This window comes from Prunus avium, chromosome 7 (assembly GCF_965620075.1).
Source record: "Prunus avium chromosome 7, drPruAviu1.hap1.1, whole genome shotgun sequence".
In the NCBI taxonomy this organism is placed as follows: Eukaryota; Viridiplantae; Streptophyta; class Magnoliopsida; order Rosales; family Rosaceae; genus Prunus; species Prunus avium.
Window position 1 is genome coordinate 31,849,199 of NC_142290.1, and position 22,609 is coordinate 31,871,807.

Sequence of the window (22,609 nt, forward strand, 5' to 3'; positions counted from 1 at the left end):
GATGAATACATCTTAGTAGGTTGTACTTAGTTAATTATTTTTTAGTTTTTTTTTTGTTGACAAATTTGTAATCAAACAAGTTTAAGGAATTTAGGCTAGTCTAAAGTCTTCAATTAAAATGATTACATCAATTGAGATCAATCTTGTCATGGCTTAGTGGAATCAAACTCAATCAAGCTACGTAAATTGGTAAATTTATTTCCTGAAAAAAACTAGGAATTTACTCATATGTGGTTGCGAGGTGCTCATTTTTATTTTATATTAAGAATATTTAACAACTCTCAGCAGTTAGCAACCTTCTATCTAGAGGTACTAAAACAGCTGCAGCGGTTTGGAGAATATTACCAGGTGATCACAACCATTGATCACTTTCACTTCATCTGGCGGATTTTGATTGATCATGTATCTTTACAAATCCTGGTGTCTTTTCAAATCCTGGTTGAATATTGATCATGTATCTTTTCAAATCCTAGCGGATTTTGGTTGAAATCTGATCAATGACAACACTTTTATTTTATATTTAAAAGCAAAAAAGAAAAAGAGAAGAGGAAAAGTATTAGCTAATTAACCCACTGAAAATCGGGGCAGGATGCTGGTAGTTAAGGTAATGCATGCCATCTCCCTTTCTTTTTCTAGTGGGCTTTTTTTAATTTTTAATTCTATATAATTATGTATCATATCTTTTATATAATTTTATTTATTTATTTCTCCCATTACGTGGTTAGAGCGTTCTAATTGCACTAATATTTTTCTCCAACACAAGAACATTTTTTTTCTTTTCTGAAGAAAGATTTCATTAATTTGATAAACCATGGATGTTCATCCTCTATCCGAAAAGTTTCCTGGTCGAACACAAGAAATTGAGGAGTGATTTTTGCACCGTAACACAATCACATGGTGTTACACTCCACTCATATTATAACATTTAAATTAGTTGCACCACATAACGATATTACAATACCATATAATAATTTCTCAAAATTGAGGAATCTCACAATCATATAACTTATTACTTTTTTCTCATTAGAAAATGAAATACAAGATTTACATGAAGTATTTTATGTCATGTTAACAAGACATGATACAAAAAGTAAAATTATAGATAGGAGAAAATCTTGCCAACGAGGACCCTAGAGTTAAATCATGTCCATTAAAACATCATCAAACAAAAATTTAAAAACAAGAAAAAAAGAAAAAAGGAAAAGTAGTAGCAAAGCAACCCTAAGCTGGTTTGAGACTCACCCCTGGTGGTGAGAGCTGGTATAACTTTATTGCCAAGGCCTTGGGCCCAAAAAGAAAGGACGTTGGAGCATTTTCGGTCCAATTATTGTATCCATATTGAGTGTTCAATCTTTTATTAACCTGTACATTTTAGATGCAAAGGCATTCTAGAAAACCAATTCAAATTTAACAGCAATTTTCTCAGGAGGAAACCTCTCCAGGAAAATAGATAGGACAGCCCCACTCAAGCTGTGAGCCACAATGATGACCTTCTACTTTGGCGGCAAAGAGGGGCGGAGCCAGCATGGGACCAGTGTGGTCTCAGGCCCCACTCTATTTTCACCTATTCTATTTGTATATTCTATTTGTATATTATATATGATATATAATATTATAATATATTATATTAGTTTTAGGATATTTACCCTAAAATGAAATAATATATTAGGTTCTTTTAGTCTACAAATTAACCATAAATTTTCTTGATCTCTCTTCTACTCGTCTCCCTTAAATCTTCTAGGTTAGTTTAAGACATTTGCACTAAAAACTCCTAAAGTTTTAACTTTCTTCCTCTTCCTCTTTTGTTTTAAGCTTTGTGAATTTTTTATTTTCCTCCTTTTTTTTAATGTATGAGTTGGGCACCTTAATATTGTGCTTTATGAACTCTTTATTTTTCTTTCTGACCAAAAAAAGAACTCTTTATTTTTCTATTTCTTTTCTTTGTGGAAATATTAATTTTTAATTTTTAAGTCTTTAATAATGTAGATGATGAAATTAGTATGTAACCAATTTAAAATATGAAATTCATGATAATTATGAAGAGAATACAAGTTTTATAAAGGTCCCCTCTAATATGAAATCCTGACTCCGCCACCATGCTCCCTAACAAGCTCCGCTCATGTTATGCTATCTACATTAATTGCACCACGTAATGATGTTTCAGTACTATATAAAATAATTTCTCGAAATTGAGGAATTTAACAGTCACATAGCTTAATAATTTTTTCATTAGAAAATGGAAGACAAGATTTACATGTAGTACCTTATGTCACGTTAACAAAACATGATACAACTACAGTTAAAAGGATCTTCAATCCAGAAGTTAAATCTATGATGGACCTTCCAGCGCTTCTTTTTTTAATTGCAATTTATAACTTCAACCAAAGTATTTATTTGTAATACATTTTTTAATGACGGTGTCTAATGACACATAATAGTACAAACATGTCCTAAATCATTTCTAAGAATATTTCTCAGCAATGTTTTGGAGGTGGTAGAAGAGCTTCAATGGTCTAGAGATCATGACCGCGTGATCAGAATCGTTAATCACTTTCACTTCATCTGGTGGATTGTTCTTGATAATGTAATTCTGCACATCCAACACTATTGCCTGGTCTTGCTTGGACACAATGAATACTCTACGAATTGATCCATATTTCTCCTTGGTGAGCTTTATTACATCATAATTGAAGAGAGGAGAAAATCTTATCAAAGAGGACGCTAGCGTTATATCCTGTCCATTAATATGTCACCAAACAAAATGTCAAAAACAACAAGAGAAAAAAAAAAAAGGGGAAAAAGAAATTAAAATAGCAGCAACTGATCGCAGGTTCGAATTTAAAGTAGACTATCGCTTGTATTAATAAAGAAATAGTATTTTTGAATTATTTTTTAGACAACTCACCTGTTCTGGGGAGAGCTGGTAAAACTTCAATGCCAAGGCCTTGGGCCCAACAAGAGCGGAGGTTGGGGGGTTGTTGGTCCCATTATCGTATCTATATTGACTGTCCAAATAGTCCAATCTTTTATTAACCTGTACATTTTTCGAAAATATAATTTGTTAATAAATATACACAATGGATTTTGGTGCTGCAACTTTGGCCTGTGCTTGTGAACTCATTACCTCTGTCAATATAGTCGAGTAATTGAGAGTAGGACCAGACATGAAAGCCGTGACGTATACTGCAGCAGCAATTTTCTCAGGAAATCTCTCCATGAAAATAGATATGACTGCCCCATTCATGCTGTGACCTACGAGGATGATCCTCTCCTTTGGTGGAAGAGACACCATGAGCTTCGTCAATGGCTCGATATATTGCGAGATCGAACGAAGTTGTTGTATCTGAATTGGGTTGATCCCAGATGCTCCCATGTCTAGGGCTGTGACATTGTGGCCTGAATCATTGAGTAAAGTTGCCACCTTATACCAAGACCATGCTCCTAGACCAGCTCCATGAATCAACACAAAATGCTTCTTCCCACTTGGGCTAGTTTGGGTTTGGTTTTTAGGGTAATTAGGAGGTGGAGATGGCGATGAGGTACAAATTTTTGCAAAGCAAATAAGTAAGAGACAAAAGAGAAAAGACTTGTTTTTCATGTGCTCCATTTTCCTTCTTCTCATTAACATCTCCTTCCCTGGGTTTGCATTTATAGGAAATATCCTTCACCCAATTCGGCATTTGAAGATTTGAGGTATGGACTAATAAACTAACATCTCCTTCCACGTTACAAGCGAAGTCTTTATTTCTATCTACATTTTTAGTCAAGGAGTAAACAGAACCACTCATGCAAATGCCGAGGACGTGGCATATGTATTGACCAATGGTTTGTAACACTAGTAGGCATTCATTAATAATTACAAATAATATATTTTAACCAACAGGAGTTGGTCCAAGTGGAAGGGGCTTGGATCCTTTAAACAAGAGGTCCTGGGTTCGATCCCAGGCGCTTGTGAATAGAGCAGACTTTGTTGGGAGAGGTCCCCGCTTTGCGCCCGACAGTACCTCGAGGGTTAGTCCCCGCAATCGCACGGGGGATACCTTGGTTTTCACAAAAAAAAAAAAGAAATCCTTCCAAATACGGAGGGGAGGCCAGCGCCAGATTAATCATGACTGGTTTACACTCAAAAGTCCTCTCAAATCCACAAAACTCCATCATCTAATAGATTCTACAGAAGTCAATGACTTTTATGAGCTTTTAATTGAATATTAGATTTCGGTGGATGAATATGAGTTAGGATGTACTTAGTTAATTGTTTTTTAGTTTTTAGTTTTGGATAAATTTGTAATTTTATATGTAATCAAACAAGTTTAAGGAATTTAGGCTAGTCTAAAGTTTTCACTTAAAATGATTACATCAATTTAGGCTTGTCATGGCTCAACGCAATCAAACTCAATCAAGCTATGTAAATTAGTAAATTTATTTCCTAAAAAAAAAACTAGGAATTTACTCATATGTGGTTGCAAGGTGCTCATTTTTATTTTATTTTACGAATATTTAACAACTCTCAGCAGTTAGCAACAAAATATGAGTAAATTCTGAGTGTATCTTGGAGTGTACTGCTAGGCAATAACAATTCTCAGACTTTCGAGCTATACTGCTAGGCAACCAACATTGGGGTTTTGCAAGCAGTCAAAAGGTTCTGTTTTCCATACATCCTCTACGGATCACATGACATTTGATCCTAGCCAACTTATTACTCGCAAACTATCTACTCCATCGGTGATATCTAATGCTAATGGTACCCTCTCCCCTATGGTTGGGGAGGTTTCTTTATCTCTCTCTAACTTCATCAATCTTGATTCTGTATTGGTTGTTCCATCCTTGGACCATAACTTGTTGTTTGTTTCATAACTTACTACTACTTTGGGGTGTACTGTAATATTTTGGCCGAATTATTGTGTTTCTCAGGACATCCTCACCCGCAAATATGATTGGTTGTGGTACTAAGCGAGGCAAACTCTACTTGGATTGGGCACCAGATAATGAGACCAAGGTTGGTCAAGCTTTCACAACAAATGGAGCTATCGATGTTATCATTGCCTATGCCCTTCATCAGAAAAGCTACCGATGTTATCACCTTCCAAATCAGAAGGTATATACCTTCATGGATGTAGTGTTTCGGTAACACAACATATACTTTTCAGAAGTACACGAGGAGAATCTCAAACCAAACACCCCCAGAATTTCTGGATTTTTTCACAGTGGACGCGCCTCAAAGTCTAAGCATCCGGCGGCCTCTCTCACAAGACCGGATGCCTCCCCTTTCTCATACAGAGGATGCCAATTTGTCTCAAAACGACTGGTCACCCTCCCTACGCGACTGGTCACCCCCACTTGGATTTGCACATTCTACGACTCTGCTTAAAAACGACTGATCACAGTGCCAAACAACCGATCCCCTCCACGCTGTGTCAAAATCATGAGGAGTAAATTAACCTGTTTTATGAGATTTTGCACACTCCAGACCTATCTTCAGCTATAGTACCACACCAATCACCTAATGAGGATGTCATTCAGGTAACATTCCTCCCTGAAACTGATAATGCTAATGAAATATATCATGATGATTTGATTTCAGAAAGCATAAAGGATACAAATACCCCTATATACCAACTTCTAGAAAGGAAGAATTGTGGTAAACCTCGAGTACAGTACGAAGTAGATCTTAAAGCCAAAGAAAAATACCCCATCAATAATTATACATCTCTAAGCAGATTATCAAAGCCACATGTATACTTTGTGAAGCAGTTGACCGATATATCTATCCCAAATAGTGTGAATGAAGTACTAAAATACTTAAAATGGAAAAAAGCCATGAGTGAAGAAATGCGAACTCTCCATAAGAATATGACATGGGAGCTCATGCCTTTACCTCACAGAAAAAAGACGGTGGGATGCAAGTGGACGTATATTGTGAAACTTAAGGCAGATGGATCCATTGTAAGATATAAAGCTAGATTGGTGGAGAAGGGGTATACACAGAAGTATGGGGTAGACTACCAGGAGACCTTTGCCCTAGTAGCCAAGATCAATACTATCAGAGTCCTACTGTCTATAGTAGCAAATCTAGATTGGCCACTACATCAGTTTGATGTTAAAAATGCCTTCTTACATGGAGAATTGGAAGAAAAGGTATACATGGATTTACCACTATGATGATGTAATTTAGCTCATGAAAAGAAAAATCAAGTTTGCAAGCTCAGAAAATCATTTTATGGGTTAAAACAATCTCCCATGGCATGATTTAGAAGATTTACTAAGTCCATTGTTGTGAATTTTAGACAACCTGCAAAATGGTAATTATAAAGATTAGTCTAAACACAATTATACTCGGAAGTGCACAAGGTCAATCGTAATTTAGTATGGCAAATACGAGGTCATTCCCACGAGGATTGAGTTCAACTTCCAATTAGTCTAACCTAATTTACTTCACAAAACACTTTAGCTACTCTAATTATATAAACAAGAAATTAAACACGTAGCATACTCAAGTAAACACAAAATGGGTTTTTGTAAGAATGATTTAATTAACTAAAACAAAGAAATTAAAAGACAAAACAAGTAGAAAGTCACAAAACACAAAGATGAGATATTCAAATTGATAAAAGCACTAGGACAATGAATTCACCACTAGTAATCCGATCTAGCCTCTTATTCACCTACTTATTAACTAACCATTTAATGTCGCCGCTTAGTTTTCCTTTTTCATGAATTATCTATGGTATTTAGGCTAACTTGTATATTCCTACATGCAATTTGCCTATGGTATTTAGGTCAAATATGAACACATAGAAACTCATTAAGATAAATAAAAACCTCTAACAAGCATGTAAACTCTAGGAGTATGGCATTTACCCTAGACGAATTACAAATCCTAACCACAAGAAGCAAACCTCAAATTAAAGATGGTATTTTCTCTAATTTGCATCCGATTAATTCAATTAAAAGTCTAGTTGGTGATCAAGCATCAAGATAATCAACCAAGTTATTAAGCACAATGATTAAGAATCCAACATCAAACGGCAATCAATAGATAGGTAAAATAAGAAAACTAGATTATCATACTAGGACTACATCATGCTATAGCAAAAGAAAATTAGTTACACATAATCATAGAATTTGACATAAGCAAAAACATAAGGAAGAAACAATAAAACTTAGCCAATTACGGTACTTTTCCGGCGTCTCCAATTTCTCCAAGTATTTTCGTCCCCCAAAGGAATAGTTTCTCATGCTTAAATAAACACGACACGTATTTTCCTACCCTAGCTGGGTTGTAAAGAAAAACCTAATTAAAACATAAATCCAAAATGGGTAAGTAATTGACTCCTCTTCCTACTTTGATTGGGATAACACATCAGTTGCTTTGCACGCACGTTTGGGATTATTCCTCCAATAAAATTCAGGACAAATATGTAAATTTTAGATCTTTGTCTTATCATTCCAACCATATATCGTACACTTTAAGAAAAAAATCGAGAAGACCTTCAAATTTCCTTTTTCGCACAGTAACTCAAATTTGATGGGATTGCACTTATGTTGACTTGAGTTCAAAGACTGTTCTTATTGGCTGCTCCAAAAATTCTAGAAAAATTCCACAATCATCTTCAGGGTCTTAGCATCAATCTCCAACTAACCTTACACAAAAACGCCACCAAAAAGTAGTATTTTCGTTGAAAATCAATTAACTGCTCTGAAAAGTTGAAAATTGAGAAAATAAAGTAATAAGTCCTTTTAAAATCCAATTCTCCTACAAAAACTAAGTATAAAAAGTACCTAAATGTGTAAATTTATATGAAATACCCACAACTTTGACTTTGCTAGTCCCTAAGAAAAACAAGACGAATAAAAAAAAAACAAAGACTCAACGCAAACAAGCGATCGACTAACTTCCCAATATTGATCTCAAAGATAATCACCAACCGTTAGCTAACTTCCAAGAAATAAGCAACAATACAACCCATAACTTGGAATGTTGTGTGTGAAATAGCCAATATTAATACAACCCACGACTTAAGTCTCACAAAAGTTAAATAACCAAATAAAAACAAGCTTTAACTTCAAATCTCACCAAACATGTTCACTCCAATGAAAGCACACGAAATTTGACTAATCACTACTACAAAAAACACTTTGCGCGACGAATGATTTTTGGTCGCGCAAAGGAAAATTTTGTCGCGCAAAGTTAGCGCGACGAAATTTTGGTCGCGCAAGTTTTGTCGCGCAAAACTCGTGGAGAAAGGGTTTGCGCGACGGTGAAAATTCTTCGTCGCACAAAGCCACTTTGCGCGACGAAGGATAACAACTTGAGCGACGAATCATGACGACTTTGCGCGACGAAAATAACAACTTTGCGCGACGAATATTAATTACTTCGCGCGACGAATCCTGAAAACTTTGCGCGACGGACAATAACAACTTTGCGCGACGAATATTATCTACTTTGAGCGACGAATAATATCTCCTTTGCGCAACGAAAGTTAATGTCACGCAAGTGTACTTTGTGCGACGAAATATTCATTTTTTGAAAATTTTTCTGTTTTGAAAATTTTAAACTAAAATAAACTAATTTAATAGTTTGCGCGACGAAATATTTTGTCGCGCAAGGTTTTTGACATTTTTTATTATTATTTCTCTTATATCAATTTCATTATATTAATTTTTTTAAAATTTAATTTAATTGTATGATTTTATTTTTCTTAATTACTTTAATTTAAATTGACATATTCAAAATAAAATTACATAAGAAAAATAGTGATCAAATTATCCAATATACATAATATTCAAAATGTACACTTAAATTAACAAAGTACAATAATAAAATCTACAAGCCTCTTATATCAACTCCTCAACTTTAGCCATCAAAGCCTCAACAATTCCCTACAAAAAAAAAAAAATAATAATATTGTCAAATAACAAAACAATAACATAAAATAATGACAAATAATTGGCATAAACTCAAAACTAACTCCAAAAACACATATTAATGAAAAAAATTTAAAATTTACAGAGAAGTGAGTGTGAGAGAATTAGAGAAGATAGTGAGAGAGAGATGAGACAGTGAGTGAGAGAGAGAGAGAGAGATAGTGAAGAGAGAGATGAGAGATTAAGTGAGAGGAGTGAGTGTGAGAGAATTAGAGAAGATAGTGAGAGAGAGATGAGAGAGTGAGTGAAAGTGAGAGATGATGAAAAGAGAGATGAGAGAGTGAGTGAGAGAGAGAGAGAGAGAGATAGTGAAGAGAGAGATGAGAGATTAAGTGAGAAGAGTGAGTGTGAGAGAAATGGTAGGATTTGGGGAGTGGGAAAGAGAGAAATGGTAGGATTTAGAAGACATTGAGAAAATGGTGGAGGAGTTATTTTGCTTTTAAAGAACGTATCACTTTGCGCGACGAAACAATATATTGGTTGCGCAAAGTGTTTAAATTTTTTTTAAAAAAAAATTCCCATTTTCGGTGCCCGCCAATTTTTTTCAGTTTTGCGCAACGAATTTCTGGTCGCCCAAACTTTTGCGCGACCAAAATATTCCCGCGTCCCATTTTTTGTGCCCGCCGAATTTTTAGAGTATACTTTGCGCGACGAATATTTATTTATTGGTCGCGCAAAGTCGAAATTTTTTTTGCCCGCCAAATTTTTAGAGTATATACTTTGCGCGACGAATAATTATAAATTGGTCGCGCAAAGTCGAAATTTTATTTTCAAAATTCCCATTTTTGGTAACCGCCAAAAGTTTTAGAATATATACTTTGCGCGACGAAAAATTATATATTGGTCGCGCAAAGTCGAAAATGTTTTTTTAAAAAAAAATTCCCATTTTTGGTAACCGCCAAAATTTTTAGAATATATACTTTGTGCGACGAAATATTATATATTGGTCGCGCAAAGTCGAAATTTTTTTTTTTTTTTTTAAATTCCCATTTTTGGCACACGCCAAAATTTTTAGAATATATACTTTGCGCGACGAATAATTATATATTGGTCGCGCAAAGTCGATTTTTTTAATTTTAAAATTCCCATTTTTGGCACATGCCCAAATTTTGAGAGTATACTTTGCGCGACGAAATACTAAATTGGTCACGCAAAGTGTTAAAAAATATTTAAAGCTACTAATAAATACATATACTATTCAATTTCTTAAGTGTTATACGTACAAAATAAATAAATTTAAAGCTACTCAACGATCCAACCATCAAACTTGTTTGTTTATACTTCGAGATCATATACACCAAAATTCAGAAAAAATAAACATTAAGAGATCAATTTATTGGACAAAACATTTCGACGGTTATAAACCAAAAATCATGATTTAACGGTTATTTCAACCCTGATTTTGATGATTTTTTACAGCTACACTCCTTGACCCTATATGAATACAATGACTGCATTCGATCGTCAATTTAAAATATTTACACTAGTAGATACCACAAAATCTTATGTTATATTTAATAAAAGTATAAATAAACTCTTATTTGTTAGTGAATATATTGTTTTCATGGCATACGCATTTTACAAAACTAGTTTCAACGATCCAACCGTCAAATTTGTTTGTTTACACTTCGAGATCATATACGCCAAAAAGCGGAAAAAAATAAACATTCTGAGATTAAGTAATAGGACAAAACTTTTCGACGGTTATAAACGAAAAATCACGATTTAACGGTTATTTCAACTCTGATTTTGATGATTTTTTACAGCTACACTCCTTGACCCTATATGAATACAATGATTGCATTCGATCGTCAATTTAAAATATTTACACTAGTAGATACCACAAAATCTTATGTTATATTTAATAAAAGTATAAATAAACTCTTATTTGTTAGTGAATACATTGTTTTCATGGCATATGCATTCTACGAAACTAGTTTCAACGATCCAACCGTCAAATTTGTTTGTTTACACTTCGAGATCATATACGCCAAAAATCGGAAAAAATAAACATTCAGAGATTAAGTAATAGGACAAAACTTTTCGACGGTTATAAACGAAAAATCACGATTTAACGGTTATTTCAACTCTGATTTTGATGATTTTTTACAGCTACACTCCTTGACCCTATATGAATATAATGAACCACTTCGATCGTCAATTTAAAATATTTACACTAGTGGATACCACAAAATCTTATGTTATATTTAACAAAAGTATAAATAAACTCTTAATTGTTAGTGAATATATTGTTTTAATGGCATATGTATTCTATGAAACCAGTTTCAATGATCCAACCGTCAAACTTGTTTGTTTATACTTCGAGATCGTATACCCCAAAAATCGGAAAAAATAAACATTCAGAGATCACGTAATGGGACAAAACTTTCCGATGGTTATAAACAAAAATCACGATTAAACGGTTATTTTAACTCCGATTTTGATGATTTTTTATAGCTACACTCCTTGACCCTATATGAATACAATGACTCAATTTGATCTTCAATTGAAAATATTTACACTAGTGGATACTACAAAATGTTATATTGTATTTAATGAAAGTTTATAAACTCTTAATTGTTAGTGAATATATTGTTTTGATGGCATACGCATTATACGAAACTAGTTTCAACGATCCAACCGTCAAACTTGTTTGTTTATACTTCGAGATCATATACGCCAAAAATTGGAAAAAGTAAACATTCAGAGATCAAGTAATAAGACAAAACTTTTCGACGGTTATAAACGAAAAATCACGATTTAACGGTTATTTCAATTTCGATTTTGATGATTTTTTTACAGCTACATTCCTTGACCCTATATGAATACAATGAACCAATTTGATCGTCAATTTAAAAAATATATTTTCTACAAAAACCCAATCCGAACTACAATAGTATATTTTTCTAACAAAATAATTTTTTATTTTATTTATTTTTGTATAGACTTTGCGAGACGAAGATTATTATTTCGTCGCGCAAAGTCATCCAAAATTTTTTTAATTTTTAATTTTAATTTTAGTAAAGACTTTGCGAGACGAAGATTATTATTTCGTCGCGCAAAGGCATCCAAAAATTTTTAAAAATAATTTTTATTTATTTATTTTTGTAAATACTTTGCGAGACGAATCACTATTCGTCGCGCAAAACTGTGTGCACCGAATTCTAGTATTCGTCGCGCAAAGTTACTTTTCGCGACGATGCTTTGTCGTCGCGCAAAGTTTTGTCGCGCAAAGTGACTTTTTGCAACGATTTTTTTTTCGTTGCGCAAAATTGAGTCGCATAAGACTTTGAGCGACGATGGTTAATATTTGTCGCGCAAAGTCACTTTGCGCGACGAATTTTGTTTGGTCGCGCAAGGGGCTTTTTTTAGTAGTGTAAGTATTGTCACTCATAAATATGTGAGAGGAATCAAAGCAATAGGATGTACTCACATAATTGAAATAAAGACACATGACATGAATTAAATATCTCATAGAAAGATATCACATACTTGAAAATATTTAAACCATCCGACCATAGTCCTTCCACACATATTCACCACATGAGAAACCACACTTTTCTTTGGATCAAGTAGGACTTTCACTAAGATTGTAATGGGGCTTGATGGGTGAAACAAGAAAAATATATGGATTAACAAATTTTAAGGAATTCATAGAGCTTTCCATGAAAATTATAACATCTTGCACTTTGAGCACGCAACCTCATATTGATACTGTCTTGAATTTTCCTTTTTCTTTTCTTTTTTCTTTTTTTTCCCTAAGTTTTTCAGCCTAACTCCATTAACTTTCTAATCAACCCATGTAGCAAGTGTTAGGCCAAAGACTCCCAAGCTAGATAGCTTTAGAGACTTAAATGTAAAACACTCCAAGATATACTCAAAGTAATTCAGACTACACCATGTTTTTGAAGCGTGATGGAGGAAAAATCACTACATTAATTGTTTATGTGGTTGACATGGTCGTAATTGAAAATGACGCATGAGAGTAACAAAAGCTACAAAAGTATTTGTCTCAGGAATTTGAGATGAATGATTTAGGTGCTCTGAAATACTTCCTCGGAATTGAAGTAGAATGTCAAAAACTAGTATTTTTATGTCTCAAATGAAGTATGTGATGGATCTACTCACTGAAACAGGAATGCTTGGATATAAGCATGTTGACACACCTATAGGGATTTGATTCTTATTAAAATCCCTAATTGACTCAATCTCTCCATTTAAGGGAAAGAATAATTCACTTCCTTATAGGAATTATTCTTTGAAAAACGCTAGCAAGCTAGAGCATTATAAATACATGGCTACATCACACATATGAGGTAATCTGATTTCTACCCTTCAAACGCTCTCTCTCTCACACCACTCTCTTCTTCACAGCTCAATCCACCCGACTCTCCTTGTGAGAGAAGACCTCCATCATTTACATTATGTCAGTATCTTTTTCAAGAACATTTAACTGACTTAGGCATTGGAGGGCCTTTGGCTAACACCCCCGGGTGTGGTCTATTCTTTTTCGCAGGGATTGAGGAAAAGGAGAGAGAAGGAAGATCGAAGATCGAGGAATCAACCTGCGAATATTTCCAGTGTAGAATTTTGTTCAAACATGTGACTCGATACAAGTATGGATGTGGAAGTGACTAAGGACCCACATTGAAGAAGTACCACATTAATCTACATCTTAAAAGTAGGTGATCTGTTATTAATGACATCAAATCTTTTTTATTCAAAACATCACACTTAGAAGTCCGTTGAGCCTTCTGATCTAGGGAGTTAAGTTTGTCATATAAATTACATTTTATTTTCTAAAAATTTATTCATATATGGTTGCATTTTTTATGAATGTCTAACTCTCAGCAAACTCCTTGAGGTAGGAGAACAGCTCAAGCGGTCTAGAGAACATCACCATGTGATCAGAACCATTGATCAATTTGACTTCATTCGGCGGATTCTTATTGATCATCAACACTCGCCATTTCTCAGTTATTATAATGCATCTATGCTTACAACATGTGACATGCTGACGTGTTGGCAATCTGAAAAGTCAGTGAATAATTGTCAAAATATATATATCTAGAGATATATTTCTCCCTGAGTGGCAAAGTCATAATTCTCCAAGTCCATTTTGAATCTTCTCTCTGAAAACAAAAGGACAAATTCTTTGATTTTATCTTTCGCAGTAGTTTAGACATTTATGAGAGCTTGCTCAAGATAAACCCTATCCATACAAAATGCGGTGGGCTGCATTTGTCACTCTTTTTGTGTATAATCTTTTTTTAGTCAGGCATGTGTGTTGAAGTTTCCATAACAGAGGAAATGGACAAGATAGCAGCAACAAAGAACACTTTGACTTTTCAGCATTTAAATTGCAGCTAGGCTTTTCTTGCATTTGGTTTATACATGTGAGAGAGTATAAAGTTCTATACGAGACGTCCCTAGAATTGTATCAAAGAATGCAAGAAAGGAATATGCTTAGGTTCATCCATACCATTTGAGTCCTTTGCATCATGAACTGACCTTTTGTAACGTTTTGGGTGCCTTGGGTGTCTTGAGAGGTTTGAGCGTGGTGTGATTAAGTAATCTTCACAATATACATGTCATCACGTTCATTTTTTAAATCACAATTTAAAGATCATATATGCAAAACTCAATCAAATTGGAGATCGTTTAGTTATTCGATGTATCAACTAAATAGAAGGTTGGAGATGAGGTGCACATTCTTTTCAAGCAAACAAATAAAACAAAATACTCAAAATGCTCAGCTGATCAATGATCACATATATGCTCCTTGTTATTTAATTTATCAATCTTTGCTTGGCATTTGGTATAGTCTTAGTTTTATTGCCATATGTTTGAGAGTGTATCTCTAGCGTTCCCCTTATTATTGTTTTAAACGCCTAAAGCCGCCTAGAAGTGGAAAGCCGGCCTTGAGTTTGTCTTAATCCCACATCAAGAAATTTATTTTTCTCTTTTTAAGAATGATAGGAATTACGACATTTATTTATTTGCGAGATTCACTATTATACCCAATATAGGAGCCCAAATTATGTAAAAAAAACCCTATATGAAATGGACGTTAGAAACACACCCAAAGCCCATTTACAACATAACAAAAAGACTTTTAACTTCGTTTAAATTACAAAACTGTCATTGATTTCTTAAAACAAACCCAACCCCAAAGCCTCAAAAAAAAAAAAAAAAAACACAAAACACTCAATATGGCATCAAAGTAATTTAATAATCAAAATTACATTCAATAGGGCCAGCTATCATTTTTTGGGTTTTTTTTTGGTTTGTTTATAGAAATTAAATGGTGTAGGGTTTATTTATAGTTTTAGTGCTAAGAATGGGTATATGACTAAATATCTCTATTTATTTTGGAAAATCTAAGATCGAGGAATCAACCCGTGAATATTCCTCGTGCGGAATTTTGCTCAAACATGTGGCTCGATACAAGTATGGTTGTGGAAGTGACTACGGACACACATCGAAGAAGTACCACTCTAATCTACATCTTAAAAGTAGGTGATTTGTTATTAATGACATCAAATCTTTTTTATTCAAAACATCACACTTAGAGGTCCGTTGAGCCTACTGATCTGCGAAGTTAACTTTGTCATATAAATTACATTTTATTTTCTAAAAATTTATTCATATATGGTTGCATTTTTTATGAATGTCTAGCTCTCAGCAACCTCCTTGAGGTAGGAGAACAGCTCAAGCGGTCTAGAGAACATCACCATGTGATCAGAACCATTGATCAATTTGACTTCATTCGGCGGATTTTTATTGATCATCAACGTTCGCCATTTCTCAGTTACTATAAGATCTTGGTCACACCCGATGAAAACTCTACGAACCGATCCATATTTCTCATTAGTGAGTTTTATATCATCACTAAAGAGAGGAGAGAATCTCACCAAGGACAATGCTAGTGTTAAATCCTGTTCGTTGATCATCACCCAACCAAGAAAGAAATGAGAGAGATGAACAATATTAGCTAAAAGGACACGTGCGTAAAATCAATTCTTACTGTTCTTTCTTTTGCAAAGACATACCTCTGGTGGTGAGAGTTGGTACATTGACGACGACAAAAACTTTGGCCCAAAAAGTGCGGCCGTAGGAGGATTGTTGGTTCCCCGATCATATCTAAACTGGCTGTCCATCAAATCCACACTGTTTAAAATCTGTATAATTTTTTAAAGACATAGTAGTTAATATTCATCATATATATATATATAGAAATTCTTATATGTAAAAGTCAGAAGATTATGCATACATCAATTAATATTAAAGGATTATATGGTGTTTGTATCATCATGTCATGTCATTTCGTGTTATTGTTGGTTACTAACTTACTAGCTAGTCATCCCTAATCTGATGAGAACTCGAAATTTAAAACTAAATTCACTTCAGAAAATCAAACCTACCATTTATGCATTACACATCACAAAATCCCCTTATAGTTTTAATTATAGTTCATATATATATATATATATATATATATATTATTTTTAAAAACATAAAAAGTAACGATATGTTTATTTAAGGATTAATAGACTAGTAATCTTTTTCGAACAGTACTAGCAAAATGGGTTTGTAGTGTCAAAATTTACCACCGACAAATGGTGAGGCTCCGAATTTTTATATATATATTTTTTTGTAAAATAATTTATAAAGAAAAGGACCATCAAAATATAACATTTAAAAAAATAATTTAAATTAACATATTTTGGAAAGGTATGTGATGTTTTGATCTGTGAGTCTGTCGAACTCATTACCTGAGATGACAGATTGAAGTAGTCGAGAGCAAGACCAGGCATTACAGCGGTGGCAAATACTGCAATATAAATCTTCTCAGGGAATTTCTCCATGGCAATGGATATGGCGGCCCCACCCATGCTGTGGCCCACAAGGATGACCCTCTCCTTTGGCGGGAGAGACTTCATGAATCTCATCAATGGCTCAACGTAATCCGAGAGAGAATGAAGTTGTTGAACTTGCTTTGGGTTGACCCCGGATGCTGCTAGGTCTAGAGCTGTAACGTTATGACCAATTGAGGCCAGTAGAGTTGAGACGTTGTACCAGCACCATGCCCCATGACCAGCTCCATGAACCAGCACAAAATGCTTCTGGTTTGCATCTGGGTTTGGAGATGGGGTGCAGATTCTGGTCAAGCTAAGAAATAAAAGGAAAAACACCAAATGCTTCACTCTCATATTCTCCATGTTTCGTACAAACCTCGCTCTCTTTTCTTGGCCTGTACTATAATGCATTTGGTCTAGTCTTTCTTTTATATATCATGAATCTGCTTAATCTAGATAAAAAAATTCAGATGAGGCAGCTGGCAATCTGAAAAGTCAGTGAATTATTGTCCAAATAATTAATTAGTTAATCCTCCCTCAGAGGCAAAGTCATAATCTCCAAGTCCATGCTGCTAGCAATCTTCTTTGAAAACAAAAACACAAATTCTTTATGAGCTTGCCCAAGATACACTCTATCCATACAAAATGCGGTGAGGCTGCTGACAAACTATTCAATTATTTAAAAATTTGATTTCAAATCTAATAAAGATTTAGATGACCTTGTGCATCATGAGCTAACCTTGTGCTTGATAAAGTTTGGGTGCCTTGGGTGTCTTGAGAGGTTTGAGTGTGGGGTGGTATTTCTTCTCTAATGGCCTAGACTGTTAAACATAGTTTTATTTTGATAATATCTATATACTATTAATTCTATTGTTGAACATATTTTTATTTTGATAATATGTAGCTTTCGGTTGCATTTAATATATATTTGTTTGATGTTAAGCTAATTTCCAATCTGTTTCTTGAGGTTAGGGCGGGATTCATCGATCGATCAGATTGAAGATGTGACAAGCTAAGACCAAACATTTAGAATTAGAGATGAAGATGTAAAAAAAGATTGGTCATTTGGAAATTCCAAATTACAAAATCAAAGAAAGAGGTTCAGGAAGCCCTCTTATATATTATTATTCATGTCGAACATAGGATCTTCATCCTCCGACTTATTACACCAATTAACTTACTTTATTTTTCTCCAAATTTATTGATATGTGGTTGCATCATAAATCATTGTACAATGATGATAAAGCTCCTAGCTAGTTGCCAGGTGCTCACTTTATTTTTAATATTTTTTTCTTTTATTGTTTTTAATTTTATGAATATTTAACAACTCTCAGCATTCAGCAACCTTCTGGAGGTAGTAGAACACCTCCAGCGATTTAGAGAACGTTACCATGTGATCACAAACATTGATCACTTTGACTTCATCTGGCGGATTTTGATTGATCATCCATTGTCGCAAATCCTGGCTTAATGTACGGTCTTGATTGCACTCGACGAATACTCTACGAACTGATCCATACTTCTCATTGTGAGTTTTATTTCATCACGAAAGAGAGGATATAAAATCTCAATGACAACGCTAGTGTTAAATCCTGGCCATCGATACATCACCAAAATTCCTTCAGCCCCATAGTTTTAGTAGTTAAGCTTGATCAAGATCGCCCCATGGATCCAAAATTCCTTCAGCCACCTGTGATATTAGTTCATCTTCAACTATTCCCTACTATTGTTTAAAGACATAAGCCCTAGCCGGCCTTGTTCCCTACTATTGTTTAAAGGCTCTCTACTCGAGTGGTTTTTCTGTCGTAATAATACACCGAAGACTAATAAAATTATAATGTTTTTTATTTTACGGGAATAGAATTATGAAGCTGACTTCCAAGTATCCTGCAGGCATATATTCCAGACTGCTAGCTGGTTAACGATTCCAAAGGCCAAAGTTTTGTTTTTAAAATTTAAAATATGTTTGTTAGATTTTTGTGTGTAACTACGTATAATTTGATTGTCGTGTATTATTTCCAACATATCAGTGGCGGCGGATATAGAGGGACAAGAGGGTTAGGCGACCCACATGGCTGCCGGAAAGTGTGGCCAGCCGTACGCATAAAAAGAAGGGAGATGTAGTTGAAGAACTATAAATTTATCATTACAAAATATTATCCATGCATGTTTTCCTTTTCTTTTTCCTCCAATACGAAGGATGCTTTTATTCGCACAAATATTTTATCAATTAAGTAGCAATATTGCTGCGTACACTAAAAGCTTGGCAGAAAACATACGTTGTAGGCAGTGGCGGATCTAGGATTATATGGCTAAGGGGGTTTAGTGTAAAAGTTCCAAAAATTTTCTACAATGAAAATTTTTCTACAGGATGGTGGTGATCGGCACTGGGCCACCGGCGAAGAGTTGATGGAGGTTGATGGCAGTGGCGAAGCCAGGATTTTATGTGTGTGGAGGCCTCTTACAAATTATAAAGAATCAAAAATTCGAACTCACAATACATACGAAAAATAGTATATATATTACATATGTCAAGAATTATATTGCTTATTGGTTGTGATCATAATTGTCCTCAACAAAGGGATAGAAAAATACATTCTGAGCAAGAAAAATTGCAAGAATAGACAAATAGTAGCGATTTAGCAAATATCTTTAAAGCTTTTCTCCCCCCATTAAACCCAATAGAAAGAAAAAAATCAAAATTTCACAAACTAAAAAAAACCTTACGTCCCTTCATGCATTCATATCATATATGAAAAAATGTTTTATGTAAAAATAGACTAAGTGTGAAAAATAGTTTTTTGGAATAATCATTTTATCAATATAATTTTTGGCGGCTTTTATTCCTTACATATCAAATAAGAAAACTTGATTTTATGAGATTTTAGTATAAATGATATATTGACTTAATGAGCCATCATTTTTAGCCTAAATCGTATTTTGCACTAAAACTGATTTTTCATATTTTGATTTGGTGAGAATTTGATTTTCTAGTATTTTTATTTGAATCCAAATAGGGGGTACTTCTTTATTTACATTATAAACTTAAGTAAATGGAGTAATATAAAAATAAATGAAAGTAAAAGGACAAAGACATTTACTTAAATGTTGAAAATGAAAATAAGGTAAGTGATGGAGGTTGGGAGGTTAGGGTTTGAGAGGGGGTAAGTGATGCTGTTCGTTTTTTTAAAATAAAAAAAACCTGGCTCAAAACGGGCCCAAAACGACGTCGTTTTGAGGCCAGGTCAATTAAAAAAAAATTGACTGAGCCTTGGACCAAACGACGTCGTTTGGCAAGGCTCATTTTGAAAAACATTAGCGCACAGCAGCAGAGGAGACTTCACCTGGGACTTCCATCGAGCACTTGGTGTGCATACAAGGGGGTTTCTAGCAGCAGTCCAAGGGGGCTTTCATGGAGTCCCTTGCCAAATTTCCAGCCTTCCAAGGGGGCATCCGACCCCTCTTGTCCCAACGTCGGTCCGCCCCTGGTTGTAGGAGACGACTTGGTTCGACTGCATCGATCTATACAATGATGACAAGCTCCTAGCTATAATTTATCAGGTGGGTGCTTACGATGTTTAGGAATATTTTTCAGAAATCTCTTGGAGGGTGGAGAAGAATTCCTGCGGTTTGGAGAACATGGGCATATGATCAGAACCATTGATCACTTTGACTTCATGTGGAGGATTTTCCTTGATCATCCACCTTTGCACATCCTCCCCTAAGGTAAGGTCTTGGTCGCACATGATATATACTCTAGGAACCGACCCATATTTCTCCTTGGTGAGTTTTATTTCCTCATCAAAGAGAGGGAAAAATCTCAGCGATGACAACGCCAGTGCTAAGTCCTGTGTTGACATCCAAATCAAAAATAAATAAACGAATGAAAGAAAAAAGAGGAAACACGGAGGCTTAATCAATTGGAAAATTGAACCTAGATGGATGTAGACAATAAACTTCTCCACATGCATAAAATGGGCATAATTACTATAGCACCTTCTTTTCTTTTCTTTTAATTAATCGTCATAGTTTCTAAATTCATACCCAAAATTTATAAATAGACGGAAAAATTTACGAAATTTGACTGAATGACGAAATACTTAATGACCAAATTGGAAAGCGTGGGATAGAGGGAGGACGACAGAAACTAAAAAACGAGTTGGAATAAAACTCAGGTATAAATTCAGGAACCATTGCAGTAAATAACTGATTTTAAATTTTAGATTTTGATTTGTTTTACTTAAAATGGGAATAATTGACGTTTTCCAAGTTTATATAATAGTATAGATATATCTCAAACAATTTCTCTCCTTTTTCCCTCAAGATTTACCTCTGGTGGCGAGAGCTGGTACAACACTGAAGTCATACGTTGGGAACCAAAAATTGCCGATGTTGGAGGGTTGTTGGGTCCTTTATCATATCTATATTTAGAATCCTTTATTTCCAATCTACTACCAAGCTGTAACATATTATTATTAGTAAATATATTTTCAAGGGTATATGGAAAAAATTAAACAAAAGGGTATATGTGTGGAACTCATAAATATACCTGTTTAACTATGGCCAAGTAACTCAAAGTAGGGCCAGGCATCACAGCGGTGGCAAATACAGAAACAGAAATTTTCTCAGGGAACCTCTCCATGGCAATAGATATGGAGGCCCCACCCATGCTATGGCTGTTGTGAATTAATGACTAACTCACTGCCCTTAAAGATCTTGTTGTTGATGGACTTTAGACAAAGAACTCAATGATGGATGAGTCTTACACACACACACAGAAATTAACGAAGCACAAATGACACAAGTGTTTATAGAGGTTCAGCAAATTGCCTACATCCTCTTTGGTGATCACCTTGAGAAATTTCACTAATGAAGATAGGTTACAACTTTGGTTTACAAAGGAAACCCCCTTAGAACACTACCCTCACAATCTGTTTCTCTCACACCCTTGCTCAACACCTTGATACACTTGGAGAACTCTCCTGCTCTCACCTTGGCTATCTTGACAAAACTGAAAACTCTAACTCTCTCAACTCAGAAATTCCAGCTTCTACCACTTACTATTATTCAACTTGTTTTCTCCTCTTGTGTTATCTTACTTCACCCCATTTCCTACACAAGCCAATGGACAAGAGATAAGATATCAGCTTGTCCTCCACGTTCCTTCCTTTAGTCACCACTTAGACTAAATGTCAGATCAAGTAGGTAAATAGAATCCCACTCAGCCACCTCCATTAATCCAGAAAATGGAGAGAAGATTATTCAAAATAAGATAACCAATTATCCATGAGTGCTCTCCCAACTATCCAGCAGGTAGTCAACCTTCTCCCTAACTCAGAAGTGACCCACTAAGCCTCTGAAATCTTGTGGAAAGCGATAGCCATCGAAAACACAGTTGAAAACACGTAAGGAAACGTCACAGCACGACTGGGACGACCGGTCGCCAGAGGTTTTCTCTCCAGACTTTGAATCTGCTTCTAAATGACTGGTCGTAAAAGCCATGCGACTGGTCGCTTGTGCTTCCTGCGACCGGTCGCAAAGAACTAGCGACCGGTCGCTTTTAGACAGATTCAAAATCATCCTTTCAGCGCCAAAACACACTTGTATCCTTAGGTGAGCCATTTTTCCAACAATCTCCACCATGGCGAGCCTAATACTCCTTGTGGACATCATTGCCTTCCAGGACATCTGTAAAGTCTTGAGAATCGTCCTGATAACTCTCAAGAACTCCACCTCAATCTTTAGCATGTAACAAGATTGAGCAAGCTCAAACAATGCTTGAACTTTGCTGTTGTGACTGGCTTTGTTAGACAATCTGAAGC

The 22,609-nt window shown here is 34.9% G+C and overlaps 3 protein-coding genes across 3 annotated transcripts; all 3 read right to left on the bottom strand.

The window, feature by feature from the left end:
• Positions 1–2,354: 2,354 nt before the first annotated feature.
• On the bottom strand, positions 2,355–3,656 carry LOC110753038 (methyl jasmonate esterase 1-like). Its single transcript, XM_021953832.2, has 3 exons — positions 3,125–3,656; positions 2,906–3,034; positions 2,355–2,734 (listed from the first exon to the last, which is right to left on the bottom strand). The coding sequence occupies exons 1-3, from the start codon at positions 3,626–3,628 to the stop codon at positions 2,462–2,464; spliced, it is 906 nt and encodes a 301-aa protein (XP_021809524.2). The 5' UTR covers positions 3,629–3,656; the 3' UTR covers positions 2,355–2,461.
• Positions 3,657–15,273: 11,617 nt separating this feature from the next.
• On the bottom strand, positions 15,274–17,260 carry LOC110752948 (methyl jasmonate esterase 1-like). Its single transcript, XM_021953719.2, has 3 exons — positions 16,704–17,260; positions 15,981–16,109; positions 15,274–15,866 (listed from the first exon to the last, which is right to left on the bottom strand). Exons 1-3 carry the CDS (start codon positions 17,196–17,198, stop codon positions 15,603–15,605), a joined length of 888 nt encoding a protein of 295 aa, XP_021809411.2. The 5' UTR covers positions 17,199–17,260; the 3' UTR covers positions 15,274–15,602.
• A 3,012-nt stretch (positions 17,261–20,272) lies between these two features.
• LOC148293336 (methyl jasmonate esterase 1-like) lies at positions 20,273–21,458 on the bottom strand. The gene is made up of 3 exons (XM_088244787.1): positions 21,337–21,458; positions 21,118–21,246; positions 20,273–20,635 (listed from the first exon to the last, which is right to left on the bottom strand). The coding sequence occupies exons 1-3, from the start codon at positions 21,454–21,456 to the stop codon at positions 20,366–20,368; spliced, it is 519 nt and encodes a 172-aa protein (XP_088100913.1). The 5' UTR covers positions 21,457–21,458; the 3' UTR covers positions 20,273–20,365.
• Between the last annotated feature and the right edge of the window lie 1,151 nt (positions 21,459–22,609).